Source organism: Bufo bufo, chromosome 8, assembly GCF_905171765.1.
Source record: "Bufo bufo chromosome 8, aBufBuf1.1, whole genome shotgun sequence".
Classification (NCBI taxonomy): domain Eukaryota; kingdom Metazoa; phylum Chordata; class Amphibia; order Anura; family Bufonidae; genus Bufo; species Bufo bufo.
In genome coordinates this window covers 10,628,526-10,648,359 of record NC_053396.1, presented here as the reverse complement: position 1 = coordinate 10,648,359, position 19,834 = coordinate 10,628,526, and the positions used below count along the sequence as shown (strand labels likewise).

Below are 19,834 nucleotides of genomic sequence, written 5' to 3'. Positions count from 1 at the left end.
GTTCGCGAGGAGGAACTTCCTCTAGGGCCATTTTTTGAACATAAAGGAGAACAGAATCCTCTAAGATAGACTGTTTGGTCTGGTTTAGGGTTCCGGTTAAAACAAATTTCTCTTGGGGAGGGGACAGAAAATCTATTTTGTACCCCAACATAATTATTTCTAGGACCCACCTGGTCCGGAATATTTTGCAGCCAGGCCTGCTGAAATAAACTTAGACGACCTCCAACCAGAGGGGAACTGAAATTCTGAGCATCGCACAGACGATTTGGAGGGGAAGGGGGAAGGTAAGCGGGAGAGTCATAGATCCGCTTTACGGTCCTTTCCACGACCGCGACCCCGTCCGCGTCTGGACGACTACTGACGTCTCTGAGACCTTGAGGGGCCCTCTGTTCTAGAACTTCTGGGCCTACTCCGGCCCCGAAAGGTTTGTTGGGGGAGGGACTTCCCCTTTTTATCCGCCAGGCTCTCCATTATCTTATCTAATTCTGAACCAAAGAGTCTTCCTGGTTCATATGGTAAGCCACACAGATTGAATTTGGAGGCGTTATCGGCAACCCAGGGACGCAACCATAAGGGCCGCCGACTGGCGGAAGAGAGAGCCATGCCTTTGACGGCTAATTTCAGGTGCTGTGTGGAAGCGTCACACAAAAAGTCAGTTCCAAGGAGCAAGGTCTTGAACTGGTCTAGCACGTCAGTTCTGGGGACTCCAGATCCGACTGAATTCTGAGAACGCGGGAGCGAACAAACTCTGCGACTTCTGAGGAAGCAACTGCAACTGAAGCAGAGGCTGCAGCTGCGGAATAGCTGCGCCTCAGAGTGCACTCGGCCCTCCGATCTAATGGATCCTGAAGGTTGCTTCCGTCATCAGAAGGAACTAAGGTCCTCTTAGACAACTTGGAGATCGCCATATCGACCTTCGGAGGCGGTACCCACAGTTCTGATTCCGACTCCTGGAGACAAACATCAGTTTAAATCTCTTCGTGAGAACTGGACCTTTTTCAGGATACTTCCATTCAGTTAACATAAGCTTTTTTTTTTTTATCTTTGTCCACTTTAAAGGCCCTTGGCCCCCTAGAGGTGGACGGTGGATCTTCCCCTCGCTCAACATCATGATCCCTTGATCGGATGGAGCGTAGAAGTCTTTGCGTCTTCTCAGCAGGAAAAAGATAGGTGGCATCATCTTCATCAGAAGAGGAGGTGGAACGGTCTTCAACCGAAATAATGTCTTCAGCCATAGGCACAGGACCTGGCGATAAAGCTCTAGGCCTCTTAGAAGAAAGGGCACTCTTGAGCTCCATAATGGAATTACCCATGAATTCCTTCATCCAGCCAAACATGTCACCCATCGTGGGTTGGGTCGGAGGAGGACGGCATAAAGGACACCTATTGTATTCATAGGAGTCCGGCATCGGCATCTCGCAGTTGGAACAAGTTAGGTGCTTCTGTTTATGGGAGGATTTCCCATGCTGGTCACCATTGGGAGACGCCATCTGAAAAAACAACTTGGAAAGTAGTTTAGAATAGACTCACTGCAGGCAGAGAGAGAGAGTCTGGCGTCTGCTGAGCTTTTATAGCTAACATACCCTCCCCCTAGCGTAAAAACACAAGGACCAAGAACTTGGCAGCAAACGAATCAAAAAGGTAACAGGCAGCGCCTGAACCTGTCCTCAGTCCACAGGACAGATAAAAAAGCACTGGTTTAAAGGCAGGCGTCCCTTTATAGGGGGTGGGTTAATTGTTTATTTGTCTTGGTAGCAATTTTTATCAATAAAAATTCCACCTGTCCTACCAGTTTCACAGGGGAGAACTCCCCACTTGTGCTGCTGGTTAGGACGTAAGGGAAGCTTGAGGTCTGGAATAATTATACAGTAGGCCATTCATGGACATGAACTTGAAGCCTAGAAGTGGTATAGATCACAGGTGATAAAACAACCTATGGGCTAGAACAAGGACATAGTACTGCAGGTCAATCAGGGACAAGAACCTTAGAACTTAAATTATGTCAAGCTATGATCTAGAATAAATATGTAGTAGACTACCAAGGACTTGAACTATAAGCCTAGAAGAGGTATAGAGCACAAGTGATAAAATCAGCCTATGGTCTAGAAAAAGGACACAATTAAACCATAGACAAGTATACAGTAGGCCAGTGAAGGACAAGAACTATCTCCTAGAAGAGGTGGGGACCGGTGGCCTATAAAAAAATATACAGTAGGCCAGTCATGGATAAGATCTAGCTCATAGAGCACAAGTGAAAGGACAACTTGAGGTCTAGAACAAGTTGAGAGTAAGACTATTGGATATGATCTTTGGTCTGAGATGAAGTATAGAACAGATAACTTACAGGTCTAGAACAAGTGTACGACAGAACCAATCATGGACATGAACTTTGGTGTTAGAAGAGGCTTAGAGCTGGGCTATGTTTGCTGCAACTTTTAGACAGGTATACAGTAGGATCAATTATGAACAAGAACTGGAGTCCCAGAGCAGATGTGACGAGACGTTTGAGTTGCCACGGGTATGCTAAATCCTAGGACCAAGTAGGCAAAGGTCACCTAGAAATTGCTCTTGGCCCCTAACCTTTTGGGCTGTTTTCTTGCTCGTGACTCCTCAAGTCTAGAGTAAGAACCTATAGTTTGGTGCCAGTATACAGTAGGACCAGTAATGTTCATCGATTTGGCCCCTAAAAGGTCTGTACAGCATGACTGAGCGGACGCAAGTTTTGGGTGAACTCTAAGACCAGAACATGAACTCGTCTGCATTTCGCGAAACGCCTTAGTTTCCCGACCAAGAATCCGACTTGAAGTTCTTAAGACTAGATTACTGTTCTGGGCAGCACCCCCAACGTTCCCACCCTGAGCCTGACTTCTCTATTGTCTCCGGCGCAGTATGAGCGGTGTGGGCGGCTGCCGTCTGCTCATGCTGTGTTATGGCCAAGATATATGATCTGTTCGTGCAGCGCGAGTACGAAAAGTGGGCAGCATTGTTCTTTAACTGTTAAAGGGACCTTACACCAGCAATCTATCTTCTCTAGGATAGGCCTTCACTTTATGTTTGGTGGGACCCCCACAATCCTGAGAAGGAGGGACCACCGCTGCACTGACTTAGTGCCTCACTCTGTGTGTAGGGAACGGCAACTATTTACTGGAATGGCCCATAAAGGGTCACATATCAAAGGTTTAGATCGGTGGTGGTCTGAGCGCTGAGACCTCCAATGACCTCTAGAATGAGGGAAGAGAAGCTTGCGCTTAGCACGTTCTCTCTCCTCGCTGCAGGACGGGAGTGAGACGGACTCAATAGAAAGTCTTTGTGCCCGTCTGGTTGCAGCAAGTAAAGAGAGCGAACTAAGCGAGGGCTTCTCTCCACTTGTTGTAGAGATCTTGAGGGTCTCAGCACTCAGACCCCCACCCTTTTAACATATCAAACGTTTTCCAAAAGCACGGTGACCCTTTAAGGGGTCAACCAACGCTTAGTCAATAATTACTACCCGGCGCTCTTTCCTCACGATAGAGTTATAACGCGAGCCTCCTGGGTGGAGGAGGAGGTCGGCCCTGTGCGGTTCTAGATGATGACGTCACATAAATGGCCTCATGGAGATCAGTGTCTAGTGGATGGGGATGCTGGAACCCTGAGGGCCGAGGGGCCCACCAACATCCGAGCACCTGCCACAAGGACATGTTCTAGATGCTGGTGCAAGTTGGCACTGGCATCTAGAACACGCGATCTTCACTGCTCTCCAACCGTGACCAATGCAAGGCTCTGTGCACACGACGCTCGAGCCTTTCGCCGGAGGTATACGTCCGGAAGATTTCCCAATGTACTAAAGGAGGAATCCAAATGGACCCCCTGGGTGAAAGGGGCCCTATTCCTACGCTTTACATCTTGCCCCCCACCCATTGCTGGAGACCATGGCACCTACTGCCTGGCACCTTCTATAGTCGTGCCCGATGTAACTGCTCTCATAGATTACAGCAGAGGCAGGGCAGATCTCATCTGTCGGTCTATGGGGGGGGGGCGTACAATTCCAGTAATCCGGTACTTGCTGTACTGATCCGGTCTCCTGTTTTCTGGATTACTGAACAGATCTACAGCCGGGCTCCCTGCATCTAGCAATAAGGGGCCTCCAGGTTTGTCAGTCTCCAGCCGACTACTCAGCCCTGAGTCACTCATTACAACAGAACATGGCAGACAGCTGGGGGGCAGGGTGGGAGTGACTGCGCTGTAAGTCAGGGGGGTCATGATTAATGGGAGGTTATAGGGTTTAAAGCCAAGGTCTTGCCGGTGATGGCCACTAGATGGCGTGGTGCCAGCACGGGCAGAATAATGTAATATGTATATTGCACAAGGCCGGTGTACACATGTGGTGAATCAGCGCTGCACCACTGACACCTGCCCATTGTAATGATCAGCAGCACAGCCGAGGGCGCTGTTCCATTGGTGTCTATGGAAGGTTTGTGGTGGTGAAAAGTGGTACTGCAGCCTGTCATTGTAAAAGCTTGTGATGTGTATGAACTGTCTATAGGGGAAGGGAGTCCACCTAATGTGACGCTTCTCTGTCCTTGTACATTGCAGGAGAACATCCATTTCTGGGAACTGGAAAACCAACACGGGGTCGGCCATGTTGGAGCAGATCGCTGTGTCTGACAGGTACCGTATACACATTTATTCTATCGACGGAGGTCTATAATGTTAGAAAAATCGGATTAATACGGCAGCTCTCCTTCTCATGTCTGACAGTCTGGTTGCTATACAGACGCTGCCTAACAACCACAGTCTTAATGGAGTTGTCAGGCAGCAGATGCCTTCCGTTGTCAGATTATTTCAGGTCTTCAGCTCCAGGACTGAGGGCAGAGAAGGGGACGGGGGATTCTCGTGGCCTAAAGCTGTAGACAGTCTTCAGGCTGTGAGACCCGGCCCTGGTCTCATCATGGACGACCACCTTCCCATAGTCCGGCACTGCAGAACGTCCAATACTCCAGACATTGAAGGAATTCATCAAGGACATGGTGTGACACTGCCCCCTACTGGCTGTCCTGATCTTCATTTTAACATAAGAGTAACACTGGGGTGCACCCAATGATGGCACCCACTAGCAGATGCATGGGTGCCCCTGGCGAGCCCCGGTTCAATCTATGGCCGCCTGTCTTGCAGGTACAAGCTCTGGGTGGACTCCTGTGCGGAAATATTTGGGGGTCTGGACATCTGCGCCGTGGAAGCCCTGCACGGGAAAGACGGCAAGGACCATATCATAGAGGTGAGACAGGACCCCAACAGGCGCTGGTTGGTGGTGGCATGGGAGCTGGGGCATGATGTGGTGGTATTGTGATCTTTTCTTCTCCTCCTCGCTCCATCAGGTCGTTGGCTGCTCCATGCCTTTAATCGGTGACCAGCAGGAAGAAGATCGGCACCTGATCGCTGACCTGGTGGTTTGTAAGATGGCCCAGACTCTTCAGTGCAGCTCCTCCTCCCCGAGCCGCTCCGTGCATGCACAGCAGCCCCAGGTAAGACAGAAGGGTCATTACTTCCCATGAGATCTTCAGTTCCTTCTCACTACAGGCTAGACACTTGCCAGCAGGTTGTGGTCAGTTGCTGAGGAGCAAATAAAAGGGCAACCGATGGACCTTCTAAAGGTATCAGTAGTAGAAATCTCTGAGCTGTGTCCAAGGGGCCCGAGTCCTATATTCAGCCCTGTCATTTTGGGATCAGTGGTGGTCTGATTGGCGTCTGCGATCTGGCACCTCCGCTGACTCCCAGAAGGATCGGACTCTGTAGAGCGCACCCCAGGGATTTCTATTACTGAAAATACCAAGACGAAGGGAAATTCAATTATAGGATGGGATCCGAGCTCTGTAGAGCGGCTCCAGCCATCCACTGAGTGATGCCAAACCTGTTGTCTAAGGGCGGTGGTATTTCTTAAAGGGTAAATCCACTTTTCTCAAGATTTCCCTAAATTAACATAAGGTGGCATCATAGATGTTTTGCTTTGCCCATCTTGAAGCATTCACTTTCTTCTTTTCTCCATTCTTATGGAAACAGTCAGTAGTCAGGCTCCACCGACCCTCTTCAGCTGTGATTTGCTTTGTATTGCAGGTTCAACCTGCTCACTCCTGGTCTGGGACTCCGGTCCAGCAGCAGAGGCCTTCTCCACAAGGTATTCTTCTAGTGGCTGGAGCATTATGGGAAATAGTCGGTCACGTTAGACTTCCACATGACATGCCTCTCTTCTGTTACAGGGGGTCCTCCAGCGGCACAGGGTCCTCCACGACAGGGACCTCCCTCCCAGCAGAGGCCTCCACCTCAAGGACAGCAGCTTCAAGGTTTAGGTCCTCAGCCATCACCACATCCACCAAATCTGCCCAGCCCTGGGGCGCAGCAGCGGCAAATGATACCCCCGCAGCAGCAGCAGCAGCAGCAGCAGCAGCAGCAACCGCAACCGTCCCCCCAGCAGATGAGGCCCCAACAGCAGCCATCACCCCGCCAATCTCAATCTCCCCAAAGGCAGCCCAGCCCACAATCACCCCAACGTCAGCAGCAGACCCCCCCTATGCCAGCAGGCCCAAAGCCAATGGGCGTCCAGCCCCCTCCACCTCGGCAACCTGGACCTCCGAGGCAACCAGTTCCTGCAGGACCCCAGCAGAAGCCTCCACCTCCCGTCCTTCAACAGCAGCACGGCATCCGCCAGCCGGGACAACAGCAGCCACCACCGCAGCAGCAGCGGCAGTCCTCTCCAGGGGGGCCCCAGCAACAGCCGCCCCAGCAGCAGCCGCCACAACCGCAGCAGCAGCCGCCGCCGCCGCAACGACCTATGACCCAGCAGCCCAGGCCTAACCCTCAAGGACCCGGGCAGGGTTCACGTCCTGGTGGTCCCCAAAAGCCTCAAGTGGCTCAGAAGCCGGGCCAAGAGCTGCCCCCACCCCAGCCGCAGCTGAAGTAAGAGCCCTCGAGGTTCTGGGTGGGCCACACAGGTTTCAGCTTCCTATACTACCTATTGCATCCCTTTTATTGCATGCCGCTTAGGTGAGGTAGGCACTGGGTCACCTTCTCTTTTTGTATGGTACCAATAGCATGGACCCGGGTGGGTTTTGGTGACTGGGGCTGCAGTGGGTTCCTGGGAGTGTCCACCCCCTGGCAGCGCCCAGTGTAGAAGGTGGTGGCTAGCTTAGCAGGAATGAGTAATATTGCATGACTTTAACTGATCATTATTTTTCTTTCCTCCTCCCCCTACCTCCAACATATATAACACATCCCCCCCCCCTTCCCGACAACCATTCTGCACATTTCCCCCCTGTAAAAAAAAAACTCGCCCCCCCCCCCCCACACCATCTTCTCCCATCATCGGCCATCACCTCACATCGTCCTCCAGTAAGTCCCAGTCCCTCACCAACTCCTTCACCCTTGCAGACTCGCCAGCTCCACGTTCCAGTCTTAGTCACGACGAGGTGAAAGCCGAAACGATCCGCAACCTGAGGAAATCCTTCGCCAGTCTCTTCTCAGACTGAAGGGGATCCCGTCTCTCCCACCGGCTCTGTGTAGTGTCCCGCTCCCTTCACCTGTGTGCACGGCTTAACTCCTTGAAAACAAAAAAAAAAACAACAAAAACTGAAAAAAATTAAAAAAGCAGAGGAAGAGGTAGATATGGAGATCACGAGAGGAAGACCCCTTCCCCGCCACCTAGAAATACCGTCGTATGGAACAGCAGAGCCGAGAGAGCTCCTGCAGCGGTACCACCCTTAGGACCTTCGTAGAGAATGCATGACGAGACGAGGGTGCGGGCACAGGGCGTGCCAGTCCTCCGTGTACATACGTGTATACAGACGCGGCGACGCTCCTTTTTTGTATATGTTGTGTGTTTCTCCCGCGCTCTCCTGCCGGCCGCTCTCCGTATCTATCCCTCCCGGTTCCGTCAGTTCTTTTGAAACGTGGTGTGTTGCGGTGTTCCTGCCTGTGACCCCCCCCCCCCCCCCTCCTCCCACAAATATTCTGTTGACCTCCCCCCTCAAAAATGGCCTAATTTTGTCCTCCCACCCCCTTTTCATGGCTGTACCCCCCCCCCCCCCCACGCTGTGTTCCCCCCCATCCCCGGTCTACTTTTCGTGTGACGGTAACACTGTTGTGATGTGCGTGCTCTGCAGCTTGCCGTACCGTTACTATCGTGATATGATCGTCCTAAGTATTCAGAGTAATATATTATATCATGACTATATTAAAGAACTTATTCCATGGCCCGCACGGAGCGGGCGCCATGACATGTGCGTGTAACGTGTGTCAGCGTTTGTGTGCAAAAGTGAAACAGCCGCCCCCCAAGGGGGGCACGAAAATGTGATTTGTCCGAATTAAATTATTCTCTGAAAGCAAAACCCGTCTGGCGTGCAAGTTCCTGAAACACTCTGTTCTGCTGTCAACATGTGTCTGAAATACTCAGTGCTGCGGGGGGAACCCTGCTTCTCTCAATATCATGTAATGACCTCCCATCAGTCTCCATTCCCCTCCTAACTTCATTATATCCCATATATTCAGCAGAGCCCGCTCCTGAAATACTCTGTTCTGCTGTCAATATTTGACCTACCTCTTGTCTCATCCTAAAAATGCTCTGTGCTGCTGGGGGCTCAATATTAGCCAATGACCTTCTATCAGTCTCCATTCCTCTCCTGACCACTATATCCCACAAGATCAGCAGGCTTTGCTCCTGAAATACTCTGTGCTCCTCTCCCATCTGTCAGTGACTTCCCGCCGGTCTCCAATTTCCACCCCTGAAATACTCTGTGCTGCTGTGGGACCCTGCTCCTGACCAGTCAGTGTGCCCTCTTCCCATTGTGATGCTGCCCAGTCACATACAGCCCTGCCCTGAGCTCACTGACCACAAGATCAGCACAGGCCGCTGCTGAAATACTCTGTGCCGCTGGGGGCTCTATACCTTGTTTGTGATCACACCTCTTAGTTCTCCCCCTGAACCATCATCCCACGAAAGAAAAACTCACAGCCAGCTGGCAAGATCTGCACACCCCCTCTTCTGAAAATGCTCTGTGCTGCTGTGGGATCCCTTGACTTTCTGCCATCAAACCTTCCTGATCAGCACACGCCTTTCCTGTAATACTCTGTGCTGCTGGGGACCCCCCGTTCCTCCATGGTTAAGGGGGCGCTCTGGTCTTATTCACAGGAATCCCCATCTGGACACATAGGCAGCAGTGGTAATGCTAAGGAATTACATGGCTTACTGCCCCCTCTAGTGGTGAAATGCAACATTACGCCCACTGACCATACAGGCCGTCAGCGAGGATTCGGGGATTTTTACCTATTAACAGGTTTGGTTTATTGAAATTTTAATCTGGAGGATCCTGTATCTCCTTATGGAGTCTTATAGGCCAGGCGACGCTCCACTGGAATTCTGGGAAGACGGTATGCAAATGAGCTCTTAGCAAGATCTAAGGCGAGAGTCGTCCTGAGCTTGAATCCAAAGACCCCGGATCTGTACAAATCGTTTAGGGGACCCCCGAACAGCGTACGTTGCCTTACGGAATGATAGTAGAGTATTAATTGCACCCATTGGGATACAGAAGGATATTTTAAGGGAGTTTCGATTTAAAGGGGTAGTCTCATGTGAGACATTGGTGGCAGATCGCTAGGATCAGGTCCCACCTTTGGGACTCGTACCTATGTCTAGAACGGGACCCCCTTAAGTGAGCGGATAGCGGCTGCCCTCCATTCATTTCTATGGGACTGAGTAAAATAGTCGAGCGCTGGCTTCGCTATCTCCACCCGTCCTATAGAAGTGAAGAGATCGGTGGCGGTGCGCTCTCCACTCTTTTCTATGGGACTGCTGAACATAGCCGAGCACGCTCGCTTGGCTATTTTCAGAACTGCCATAGAAATGAGTGGAGGGAACGCCGCGCATGTTTCGGAAAGCCGTCCGGACCACCTCAACTTCTGTGGACCTCAGCCGGCCCCTTGGGCAATCACCACCCAAATAATAGCCCAGACCCTCCCTCGAAAAAGATAGTCTAGAGCAGGGATCAGCAACCCCCGGCAGTCCAGCTGTGGGGAAACTACCACTCCCAGCATGCACACTTGCTTGACTGTTGTCAGAACTCCCATAGAAGTGAATGGAGCATGCTGGGAGTTGTAGTTTCTCCACAGCTGGAGTGCCGCAGGTTGCTGATCCCTGGTCTAGAGGCAGAGATTAGAGTAATGGCTTACAGACTGATCACAGATATCGTTAGGCTCGGTTACCCTTTCCCCTTCCGATCCTGCAATCTGAGGGGTCTCTCTTCTAGCCAAGGAAGCCAAAGCCCTCCCGTTACACATGTAACCGATCCGATATCGATGACCTATCCTGAGCCTAGGCCATCAGTGTAGGACACCGGACAACCCCTTTAAGGCATTAGACGTTCCCTCATTGTCGTGCCAGTATTCGTCTGTGTTCTGTCGGTTTACACTTGCTGTGGGTAAGACATCAAGCCACACAGGATTGAGGCGCCACCATTAACGGTGCATGGTCCGAGATACCTCTCTGCCGATATACCACACAGCAGCAGATCCATATTAATAAAGGCCAGGTCTGTTCTGGACAAGGAGTCCGCCGACACAGAGTAACGAGAACTGCTGCAAATTAAGGTCAAAACGTCTCCGCATATCTACTAAGTTAAGCGCTCCAGCCCGATGCCCCAAAGGTCTGGTCGTAATTTATCCATAAAAGGATCTAGGGTAGCACTGAAATAAAATCGATATCCCCATTATTAAGGATTCCCCTGTGCAGGAGGAATATAGACACCCACTATTAACCCTTTCAGATGGCTGCCATACATCTACGGCAGAAGTTGGGTCTTTACAAGCAGTAGAGCTGCCGGGTTTCTGCTATTTCAAACAGCAAATACCTGGGGCTAATGCCTGCAATCGGCGATAACTCCAATCACAGACATTTAACGTTTCAATAGTGACCACTGCATCTGAGGCAGCTTTCTTCTCCCGGGGCCAAAGCTGCTTCCCCGCCTTGAGATCGGGGAAGCCATTACTTGATGGTGATAGGCCAGAGCCTGTACAAGGCTTCCAGGCCTTTCACAGGTATTGCTGAAAAGAATGATGTTTGAATATATGCATGACGACATTTACTTCCTGGCCCTGTCAAAATGCAGAGGTCGGGAAGATGCAGAGAGAGCAGAGCCTCTAGGTGTAATGGTAACGCCCCCGTTGCTCCTAGAGGCTCATTTGCATATATTAAAACATAATTTTTCTCAGCAATGCGGGCACATATGAACATGGGACCAACACAGATGTCTTCAGCTGCCAAGTGCACATGTAACCGGTCAGCCAGTGTCATAGGAACAAAACTGCTGACAGATGCCCCTTCATATCTGATTGTACTTGGTCAATGAACCGCTTGACAAGAGGCTATAGTGGCCATGATTTTTCAGCCTCTGCCCAGCAGAGTAAGAGAGGAGCATAACCAAAGGAGAGTTTGTGTACTAGGCTTAGAGGCTGCCCTGTGTTGCTCCATCTATTAACACCAGGAGGATCAACCAATGGAGATCCAGGGGAGGCGGCAGGATCGCGGAGCCGAGCAGCCTGAGGCAAGATGGCTCCGGGTCCCTGTGGGGCGCTGCTGGTAGGAGATAACCGTACCAAGAAACTCCTTTCTGCTGTGGCCACTGCTGACCCTGTCCGGTCCTTCCGTTCCCAATCTCAGCAGTCCGGGCCAGCTAACCCCGCGCTGCTCAGGGAGACAGAGGAAGACTAAGCCGGGGGGGATAAGGATCAAGATATTTTAACTGATGGCCTCTCCATAGGATAGGCCATCAGTATCTGATCAGTGGGGGTCCGACGCCATCGGCGCTTGCAGTAGCTCCATGGCCTTCTCACGTCAAGTTCAACGGTCACATGACCTAGGCGCAGCTCAGCACCATTGAAATAAACAGGACTGAGCTGCAATACCAAACACGGCCTCTATACAATGTACGGCGCTGTGCTGATTGTGAGAGGTCCCGGGTGTCAGACCCCCCACCCATTAGATACAGATGATCATCCGTTAAAATATCTCAGAAATGCCCTTTAAATCAGACATCCTTGTATCAGTATTACCTTGAGTGCGCTCTATGTGATGCAGAGGGTCCTCCAAAGAAACGGTAAACACTTGTAGGGGGGCTCTACTTTGGTCAATGGGGGGGGGGGGGGTGATTATACAGAATAGAGAAGTGTTTTTTATTTTATTTTTTTACACCAAACTTATTTTATTTAAAACTATATATATATATTACACGTCCTTATATTCAATGCATTTCTGATTTGTATTCACGTCCCTCACCGTACAGTTTTAATTTATGGGTTCTCAAGCATGACCAGGCGAAATTTAACCCCCTCCTCCCCACCCACAACTGCCATCCTCGCACCAGAAGATGGGAAACTTAACACATAAACGAAGCGGGGATGATGCTAGAAAAAAAAAAAAAAAAAAAAAAAAAACCTTAAATCTCATTTTTACAAACGATTCTCCCCAGTTAACGGAAACGGAACCTCTGCAGAAGAATCAGACCTGTGTAGAAATAAATATCTTCCTCCCTCGGATTCACGGCTGGCGACAGACAGGAGGCAGGTCCTGGCGAGCAGCTAAACCACATGTGCCCGGGGTTGGGGGGCGTACAGGCGTCGGGTCGCCTGAACCGTTCATGGAAAATAATTAAACAGTAAACCGTTGACTTCAATGGTTCTCGACGACCCAGAAGCCACTGTCCTACGTACCGCCCCGTAATGGCGAACAAATAACCAGGCTCCGATAATCAGGTTCCTCCACTACCTTAAAGGGGAGCTCCAATCAAGACTGAGAAATTGGCTCTCGTGATGTTTGCAGGTTACAGTACGATTTCAACATGGTAGCAGCTTGTGGCTGTTATCCCCACGACACACATTTTTGAACTCTTTGCGGGTGCGTTCCTCTTGGGAGAAAAAAATAAAATAACCGGCTCACCCAGTAAATCTTGTAGATCACTGGAGGATGGCCAGAAAGAGAAGCCGCTTGGAGGAAGAGTCAAGTGAAGACGCAGACGAGAAGTTAGGAGAAAAGAGAAGTGTGAAGTGAGAGCGAGCACAGGACAGCTACTGCGGCCCCCGGGATCAGACACTGCCACCTGGGGGGGACCGATCACTGAGGCACAAGGCGCAGGGTGGTAATCAGGAAGGGGTTGAGGTCCTCAGCGTTGACCGCTCTGTGGAGTGAAGGTTCGGACGCGCTGCGCTCTATCTTTGGGAGAGCTCGCTGCAGCAGCTCAATAGAAGAAAGGATCTAAAGGAGAGAAACAGAAAGTCTATGAATGTGTGAACCCCGTACGAAAGGTTACAGAACGACTACAACGTGTTACATCCTGTATTATACTCCAGAGCTGCACTCACTATTCTGCTGGTGCAGTCACTGTGCACATACATTACTTATCCTGTACTGATCCTGAGTTACCTCCTGTATTATACTCCAGAGCTGCAGTCACTATTCTGCTGGTGCAGTCACTGTGTACATACATTACTTATCCTGTACTGATTCTGAGTTACATCCTGTATTATACTCCAGAGCTGCACTCACTATTCTGCTGGTGCAGTCACTGTGTACATACATTACTTATCCTGTACTGATCCCGAGTTACATCCTGTATTATACTCCAGAGCTGCACTCACTATTCTGCTGGTGCAGTCACTGTGCACATACATTACTTATCCTGTACTGATCCTGAGTTACCTCCTGTATTATACTCCAGAGCTGTACTCACTATTCTGCTGGTGCAGTCACTGTGCACATACATTACTTATCCTGTACTGATCCTGAGTTACATCCTGTATTATACCCCAGAGCTGCACTCACTATTCTGCTGGTGCAGTCACTGTGTACATACATTACTTATCCTGTACTGATCCTGAGTTACATCCTGTATTATACTCCGGAGCTGCACTCGCTATTCTGCTGGTGCAGTCACTGTGTACATACTAGGGCTGCAGTAAACAATTATTTCAGTAATAGAGTATTCTACCGATTATTTTTACAATTAATCGAGTAATCTAATAGGAAAAAATGAATTAATAGACTGTTTTCCTTTATAAAAACTCAGACCCAAACACCCTTCGTTCCCCCCAGTGCCTTCAGCTCTCCACTATCCCCCAGTGCCTTCAGCTCTCCACTATCCCCCAGTGCCTTCAGCTCTCCACTATCCCCCAGTGCCTTCAGCTCTCCACTATCCCCCAGTGCCTTCAGCTCTCCACTATCCCCCAGTGCCTTCAGCTCTCCACTATCCCCCAGTGCCTTCAGCTCTCCACTATCCCCCAGTGCCTTCAGCTCTCCACTATCCCCCAGTGCCTTCAGCTCTCCACTATCCCCCAGTGCCTTCAGCTCTCCACTATCCCCCAGTGCCTTCAGCTCTCCACTATCCCCCAGTGCCTTCAGCTCTCCACTATCCCCCAGTGCCTTCAGCTCTCCACTATCCCCCAGTGCCTTCAGCTCTCCACTATCCCCCAGTGCCTTCAGCTCTCCACTATCCCCCAGTGCCTTCAGCTCTCCACTATCCCCCAGTGCCTTCAGCTCTCCACCATCCCCCAGTGCCTTCAGCTCTCCACTATCCCCCAGTGCCTTCAGCTCTCCACTATCCCCCAGTGCCTTCAGCTCTCCACTATCCCCCAGTGCCTTCAGCTCTCCACTATCCCCCAGTGCCTTCAGCTCTCCACTATCCCCCAGTGCCTTCAGCTCTCCACCATCCCCCAGTGCCTTCAGCTCTCCACCATCCCCCAGTGCCTTCAGCTCTCCACCATCCCCCAGTGCCTTCAGCTCTCCACCATCCCCCAGTGCCTTCAGCTCTCCACTATCCCCCAGTGCCTTCAGCTCTCCACCATCCCCCAGTGCCTTCAGCTCTCCACCATCCCCCAGTGCCTTCAGCTCTCCACCATCCCCCAGTGCCTTCAGCTCTCCACCATCCCCCAGTGCCTTCAGCTCTCCACCATCCCCCAGTGCCTTCAGCTCTCCACCATCCCCCAGTGCCTTCAGCTCTCCACCATCCCCCAGTGCCTTCAGCTCTCCACCATCCCCCAGTGCCTTCAGCTCTCCACCATCCCCCAGTGCCTTCAGCTCTCCACTATCCCCCAGTGCCTTCAGCTCTCCACTATCCCCCAGTGCCTTCAGCTCTCCACTATCCCCCAGTGCCTTCAGCTCTCCACTATCCCCCAGTGCCTTCAGCTCTCCACTATCCCCCAGTGCCTTCAGCTCTCCACTATCCCCCAGTGCCTTCAGCTCTCCACTATCCCCCAGTGCCTTCAGCTCTCCACTATCCCCCAGTGCCTTCAGCTCTCCACTATCCCCCAGTGCCTTCAGCTCTCCACTATCCCCCAGTGCCTTCAGCTCTCCACTATCCCCCAGTGCCTTCAGCTCTCCACTATCCCCCAGTGCCTTCAGCTCTCCACTATCCCCCAGTGCCTTCAGCTCTCCACTATCCCCCAGTGCCTTCAGCTCTCCACTATCCCCCAGTGCCTTCAGCTCTCCACCATCCCCCAGTGCCTTCAGCTCTCCACTATCCCCCAGTGCCTTCAGCTCTCCACTATCCCCCAGTGCCTTCAGCTCTCCACCATCCCCCAGTGCCTTCAGCTCTCCACCATCCCCCAGTGCCTTCAGCTCTCCCCCATCCCCCAGTGCCTTCAGCTCTCCACTATCCCCCAGTGCCTTCAGCTCTCCCCCACCCCAGTGCCTTCAGCTCTCCCCAGTTGTTACTCTATAGGGGTGATATAATGTCTCCCCTCTGTGTACGGGGCTTCTCCCCTCTCCAGCACCCTAAGCTGTATTTGCTGCAGCAGTAAATGTTGGGGTAATATATAAAGCGCAGCGTTACCGTGGAGGAGTGGGTGCCAGTGCCTGTCTTGGCTGTTCTACCGTCTTCCTTTATTCAGCCTGTGTGCGATCCCCGGCCTGTCTTACTGGGGTTTGGATGCTGTTCACACGCTTGACCTCCTGAGAGCAATTAAAGGGGCCTGATACGTGATGAAAACTCAGCTCCCCATCTATTCGCACAGTCTGTAATTAGCTGTGATAATTAGCTGCGTGGGAAGTGGCTGTCAGACTTACGTTTCCAGCAGGGGAGCCGCCGACACTCCATCGATCCGCGGGACCATGGACATGCTGTGGAGTGTCCTGAGGCCCCCTGCTGGAAAGATGAGTATTCCGAGCGCATTGCGGGCCAGCGGGAGACCAGGGAGCGGGAGTAATAGCAAGAGCTTATTTGCATCGAGGATTTTTTTGTGTCAAATTATTTGATTTAATCGAGTACTCGTTGCAGCCCTAGTGCATACATTACATTACTTATCCTGGACTGATCCTGAGTTACATCCTGTATTATACTCCAGAGCTGCACTCACTATTCTGCTGGTGGAGTCACTGTGTACATACATTACTTATCCTGGACTGATCTGGAGTTACATCCTATATTATACTCCAGAGCTGCACTCACTATTCTGCTGGTGCAGTCACTATGTACATACATTACTTATCCTGTACTGATCCTGAGTTACATCCTGTATTATACTCCAGAGCTGTACTCACTATTCTGCTGGTGCAGTCACTGTGTACATACATTACTTATCCTGTACTGATCCTGAGTTACATCCTGTATTATCCTCCAGAGCTGCACTCACTATTCTGATGGTGGAGTCACTGTGTACATACATTACTTATCCTGTACTGATCCTGAGTTACATCCTGTATAATACTCCAGAGCTGCACTCACTATTCTGCTGGTGGAGTCACTGTGTACATACATTACATATCCTGCACTGATCCTCAGTTACATCCTGTATTATACTCCAGAGCTGCACTCACTATTCTGCTGGTGGAGTCACTGTGTACATACATTACTTCTCCTGTACTGATCCTGAGTTACATCCTGTATTATACCCCAGAGCTGCACTCACTATTCTGATGGTGGAGTCACTGTGTACATACATTACTGATCCTGAGTTACATCCTGTATTATACTCCAGAGCTGCACTCACTATTCTGCTGGTGCAGTCACTGTGTACATACATTACTTATCCTGTACTGATCCTGAGTTACATCCTGTATTATACTCCAGAGCTGCACTCACTATTCTGCTGGTGAAGTCACTGTGTACATACATTACTTATCCTGTACTGATCCTGAGTTACATCCTGTATTATACTCCAGAGCTGCACTCGCTATTCTGTTGGTGCAGTCACTGTGTACATACATTACTTATCCTGTACTGATCCTGAGTTACATCCTGTATTATACCCCAGAGCTGCACTCACAATTCTGATGGTGGAGTCACTGTGTACATACATTACTGATCCTCAGTTACATCCTGTATTACACTCCAGAGCTGCACTCGCTTAGTTGCTAGGGGTTACCAGTCGCGCTGCAGCTCACCTGTGGGAACAGAGGCCTCTCCTCTTTTTTGAACTTTAGGCAATTTGCTAGAAGTCTTTTCATGGCTTTGGGGCAGCTGTTAGAGACTTGAGTGAGGTCAGGGCTGAGGTATCCGCGGCCAACCATGAAAATGATCTGAATAGGGATGAAGAGAAGTTATTAATGCTGCCGCGCTTTAGACAAAGGGTTCTGCAAAACTACAACTCCCATCAGGACCTGAAACCCACAGGTTGGCAATGAAACCATGGCACTTGAAGACCCAATGACCTTCTAAAGAAGGACTACTAGTCCCAGAAGCCCCTGCTGGTCACCTGGTCTCTGTTGTTGATATTTGCATATGGTAGTAGTCCGGCCATCAGCTCGTACAGCACCACCCCGTAGGCGTAGACGTCGGACTGGAAGCTGTACGGACTGTGCTCCTGCATCCTTATCACTTCTGGGGCCTGGAAAATAAAAGGCAATGATCGGCACCAGAGCGAGGGATTATCCCGGGCCACAACGCGGACCGCAGAACTCACCATCCATAGGATGGAACCACTCGGCTGCTCCACCTGCTGAGATCCGCTCCACCTGGTCTTCACCGTGGCCAACCCGAAATCACCAATCTTCACAGTCAGCCCCTCGTGCAGGAAGATGTCTTAGTGTTCGGTTAAGGAAGAAACTTGAGTAAATAGAGGAGGGGTCCTCATTCAGGATCGAGCTATAAAGAGCGTCTCTCTCTCTGGAGGACCCAACCCGACCATACTTTACACAGACATGTAGATTTTTTTTTACCCCGTTAATCCATATGGCATAAATATCTTTATATTTTAATAATACTGGCTTTATCGGATGTGCTGATGCCCATGGGGCAATTAGAATTTTTATACTTTTTTATATTTAAAAAAAATTGTATATTTTTTTAACTTCTTTAACCACCTCAGCCCCCAGTGCTTAAACACCCTGAAAGACCAGGCCACTTTTTACACTTCTGACCTACACTACTTTCACCGTTTATTGCTCGGTCATGCAACTTACCACCCAAATGAATTTTACCTCCTTTTCTTCTCACTAATAGAGCTTTCATTTGGTGGTATTTTATTGCTGCTGACATTTTTACTTTTTTTGTTATTAATCGAAATGTAACGATTTTTTTGCAAAAAAATTACATTTTTCAGTTGTAAAATTTTGCAAAAAAAACGAGATCCATATATTAATTTTGCTCAAAATTTATTGTTCTACATGTCTTTGACAAAAAAAAAAATGTTTGGGTAAAAAAAAAAATGGTTTGGGTAAAAGTTATAGCGTTTACAAACTATGGTACAAAAATGTGAATTTCCGCTTTTTGAAGCAGCTCTGACTTTCTGAGCACCTGTCATGTTTCCTGAGGTTCTTCAATGGCCAGACAGTACAAACACCCCACAAATGACCCCATTTCGGAAAGTACACACCCTAAGGTATTCGCTGATGGGCATAGTGAGTTCATAGAACTTTTTATTTTTTGTCACAAGTTAGCGGAAAATGATGATTTTTTTTTTTTTCTTACAAAGTCTCATATTCCACTAACTTGTGACAAAAAATAAAAAGTTCTATGAACTCACTATGCCCATCACGAAATACCTTGGGGTCTCTTCTTTCCAAAATGGGGTCACTTGTGGGGTAGTTATACTGCCCTGGCATTCTAGGGGCCCAAATGTGTGGTAAGGAGTTTGAAATCAAATTCTGTAAAAAATGACCTGTGAAATCCGAAAGGTGCTCTTTGGAATATGGGCCCCTTTGCCCACCTAGGCTGCAAAAAAAGTGTCACACATGTGGTATCTCCGTACTCAGGAGAAGTTGGGGAATGTGTTTTGGGGTGTCATTTTACATATACCCATGCTGGGTGAGAGAAATATCTTGGCAAAAGACAACTTTTCCCATTTTTTTATACAAAGTTGTCTTTTGCCAAGATATTTCTCTCACCCAGCATGGGTATATGTAAAATGAAACCCCAAAACACATTCCCCAACTTCTCCTGAGTACGGAGATACCACATGTGTGACACTTTTTTGCAGCCTAGGTGGGCAAAGGGGCCCATATTCCAAAGAGCACCTTTCGGATTTCACTGGTCATTTTTTACAGAATTTGATTTCAAACTCCTTACCACACATTTGGGCCCCTAGAATGCCAGGGCAGTATAACTACCCCGCAAGTGACCCCATTTTGGAAAGAAGAGACCCCAAGGTATTCGCTGATGGGCATAGTGAGTTCATGGAAGTTTTTATTTTTTGTCACAAGTTAGTGGAATATGAGACTTTGTAGGAAAAAAAAAAAATAAAAATCATCATTTTCCACTAACTTGTGACAAAAAATAAAAAATTCTAGGAACTTGCCATGCCCCTCACGGAATACCTTGGGGTGTCTTCTTTCCAAAATGGGGTCACTTGTGGGGTAGTTATACTGCCCTGGCATTTTCCAGGGGCC

General features: G+C 49.7%; 2 protein-coding genes across 5 annotated transcripts in view; one reads left to right on the top strand and one right to left on the bottom strand.

Annotated features, from left to right (window-relative positions):
* Positions 1-7,643, top strand: part of SYN1 (synapsin I) — a 71,192-nt gene extending 63,549 nt beyond the window's left edge. Inside the window, exons 8-13 of one of the 2 annotated variants that reach the window (XM_040442231.1) lie at positions 4,573-4,647; positions 5,152-5,254; positions 5,355-5,501; positions 6,091-6,151; positions 6,234-6,930; positions 7,364-7,643. In XM_040442231.1, the coding sequence (XP_040298165.1) occupies positions 4,573-4,647; positions 5,152-5,254; positions 5,355-5,501; positions 6,091-6,151; positions 6,234-6,930; positions 7,364-7,499 (1,219 nt within the window). In that variant the 3' untranslated portion in view covers positions 7,500-7,643. Of the gene's footprint in view, positions 1-4,572; positions 4,648-5,151; positions 5,255-5,354; positions 5,502-6,090; positions 6,152-6,233 lie in introns of both variants that reach the window. The other variant, XM_040442230.1, reaches the window with a different exon arrangement.
* Positions 7,644-12,200: 4,557 nt separating this feature from the next.
* The window catches only part of ARAF (A-Raf proto-oncogene, serine/threonine kinase), a 38,750-nt gene continuing 31,116 nt past the window's right edge, over positions 12,201-19,834 (bottom strand). For all 3 annotated transcript variants that reach the window (XM_040406455.1, XM_040406453.1, XM_040406454.1), the window contains exons 14-17: positions 17,911-18,029; positions 17,704-17,835; positions 17,393-17,527; positions 12,201-13,270 (exon numbers count right to left, since the gene is read on the bottom strand). In XM_040406455.1, the coding sequence (XP_040262389.1) occupies positions 13,130-13,270; positions 17,393-17,527; positions 17,704-17,835; positions 17,911-18,029 (527 nt within the window). In that variant the 3' untranslated portion in view covers positions 12,201-13,129. The remainder of the gene's footprint in view (positions 13,271-17,392; positions 17,528-17,703; positions 17,836-17,910; positions 18,030-19,834) is intronic.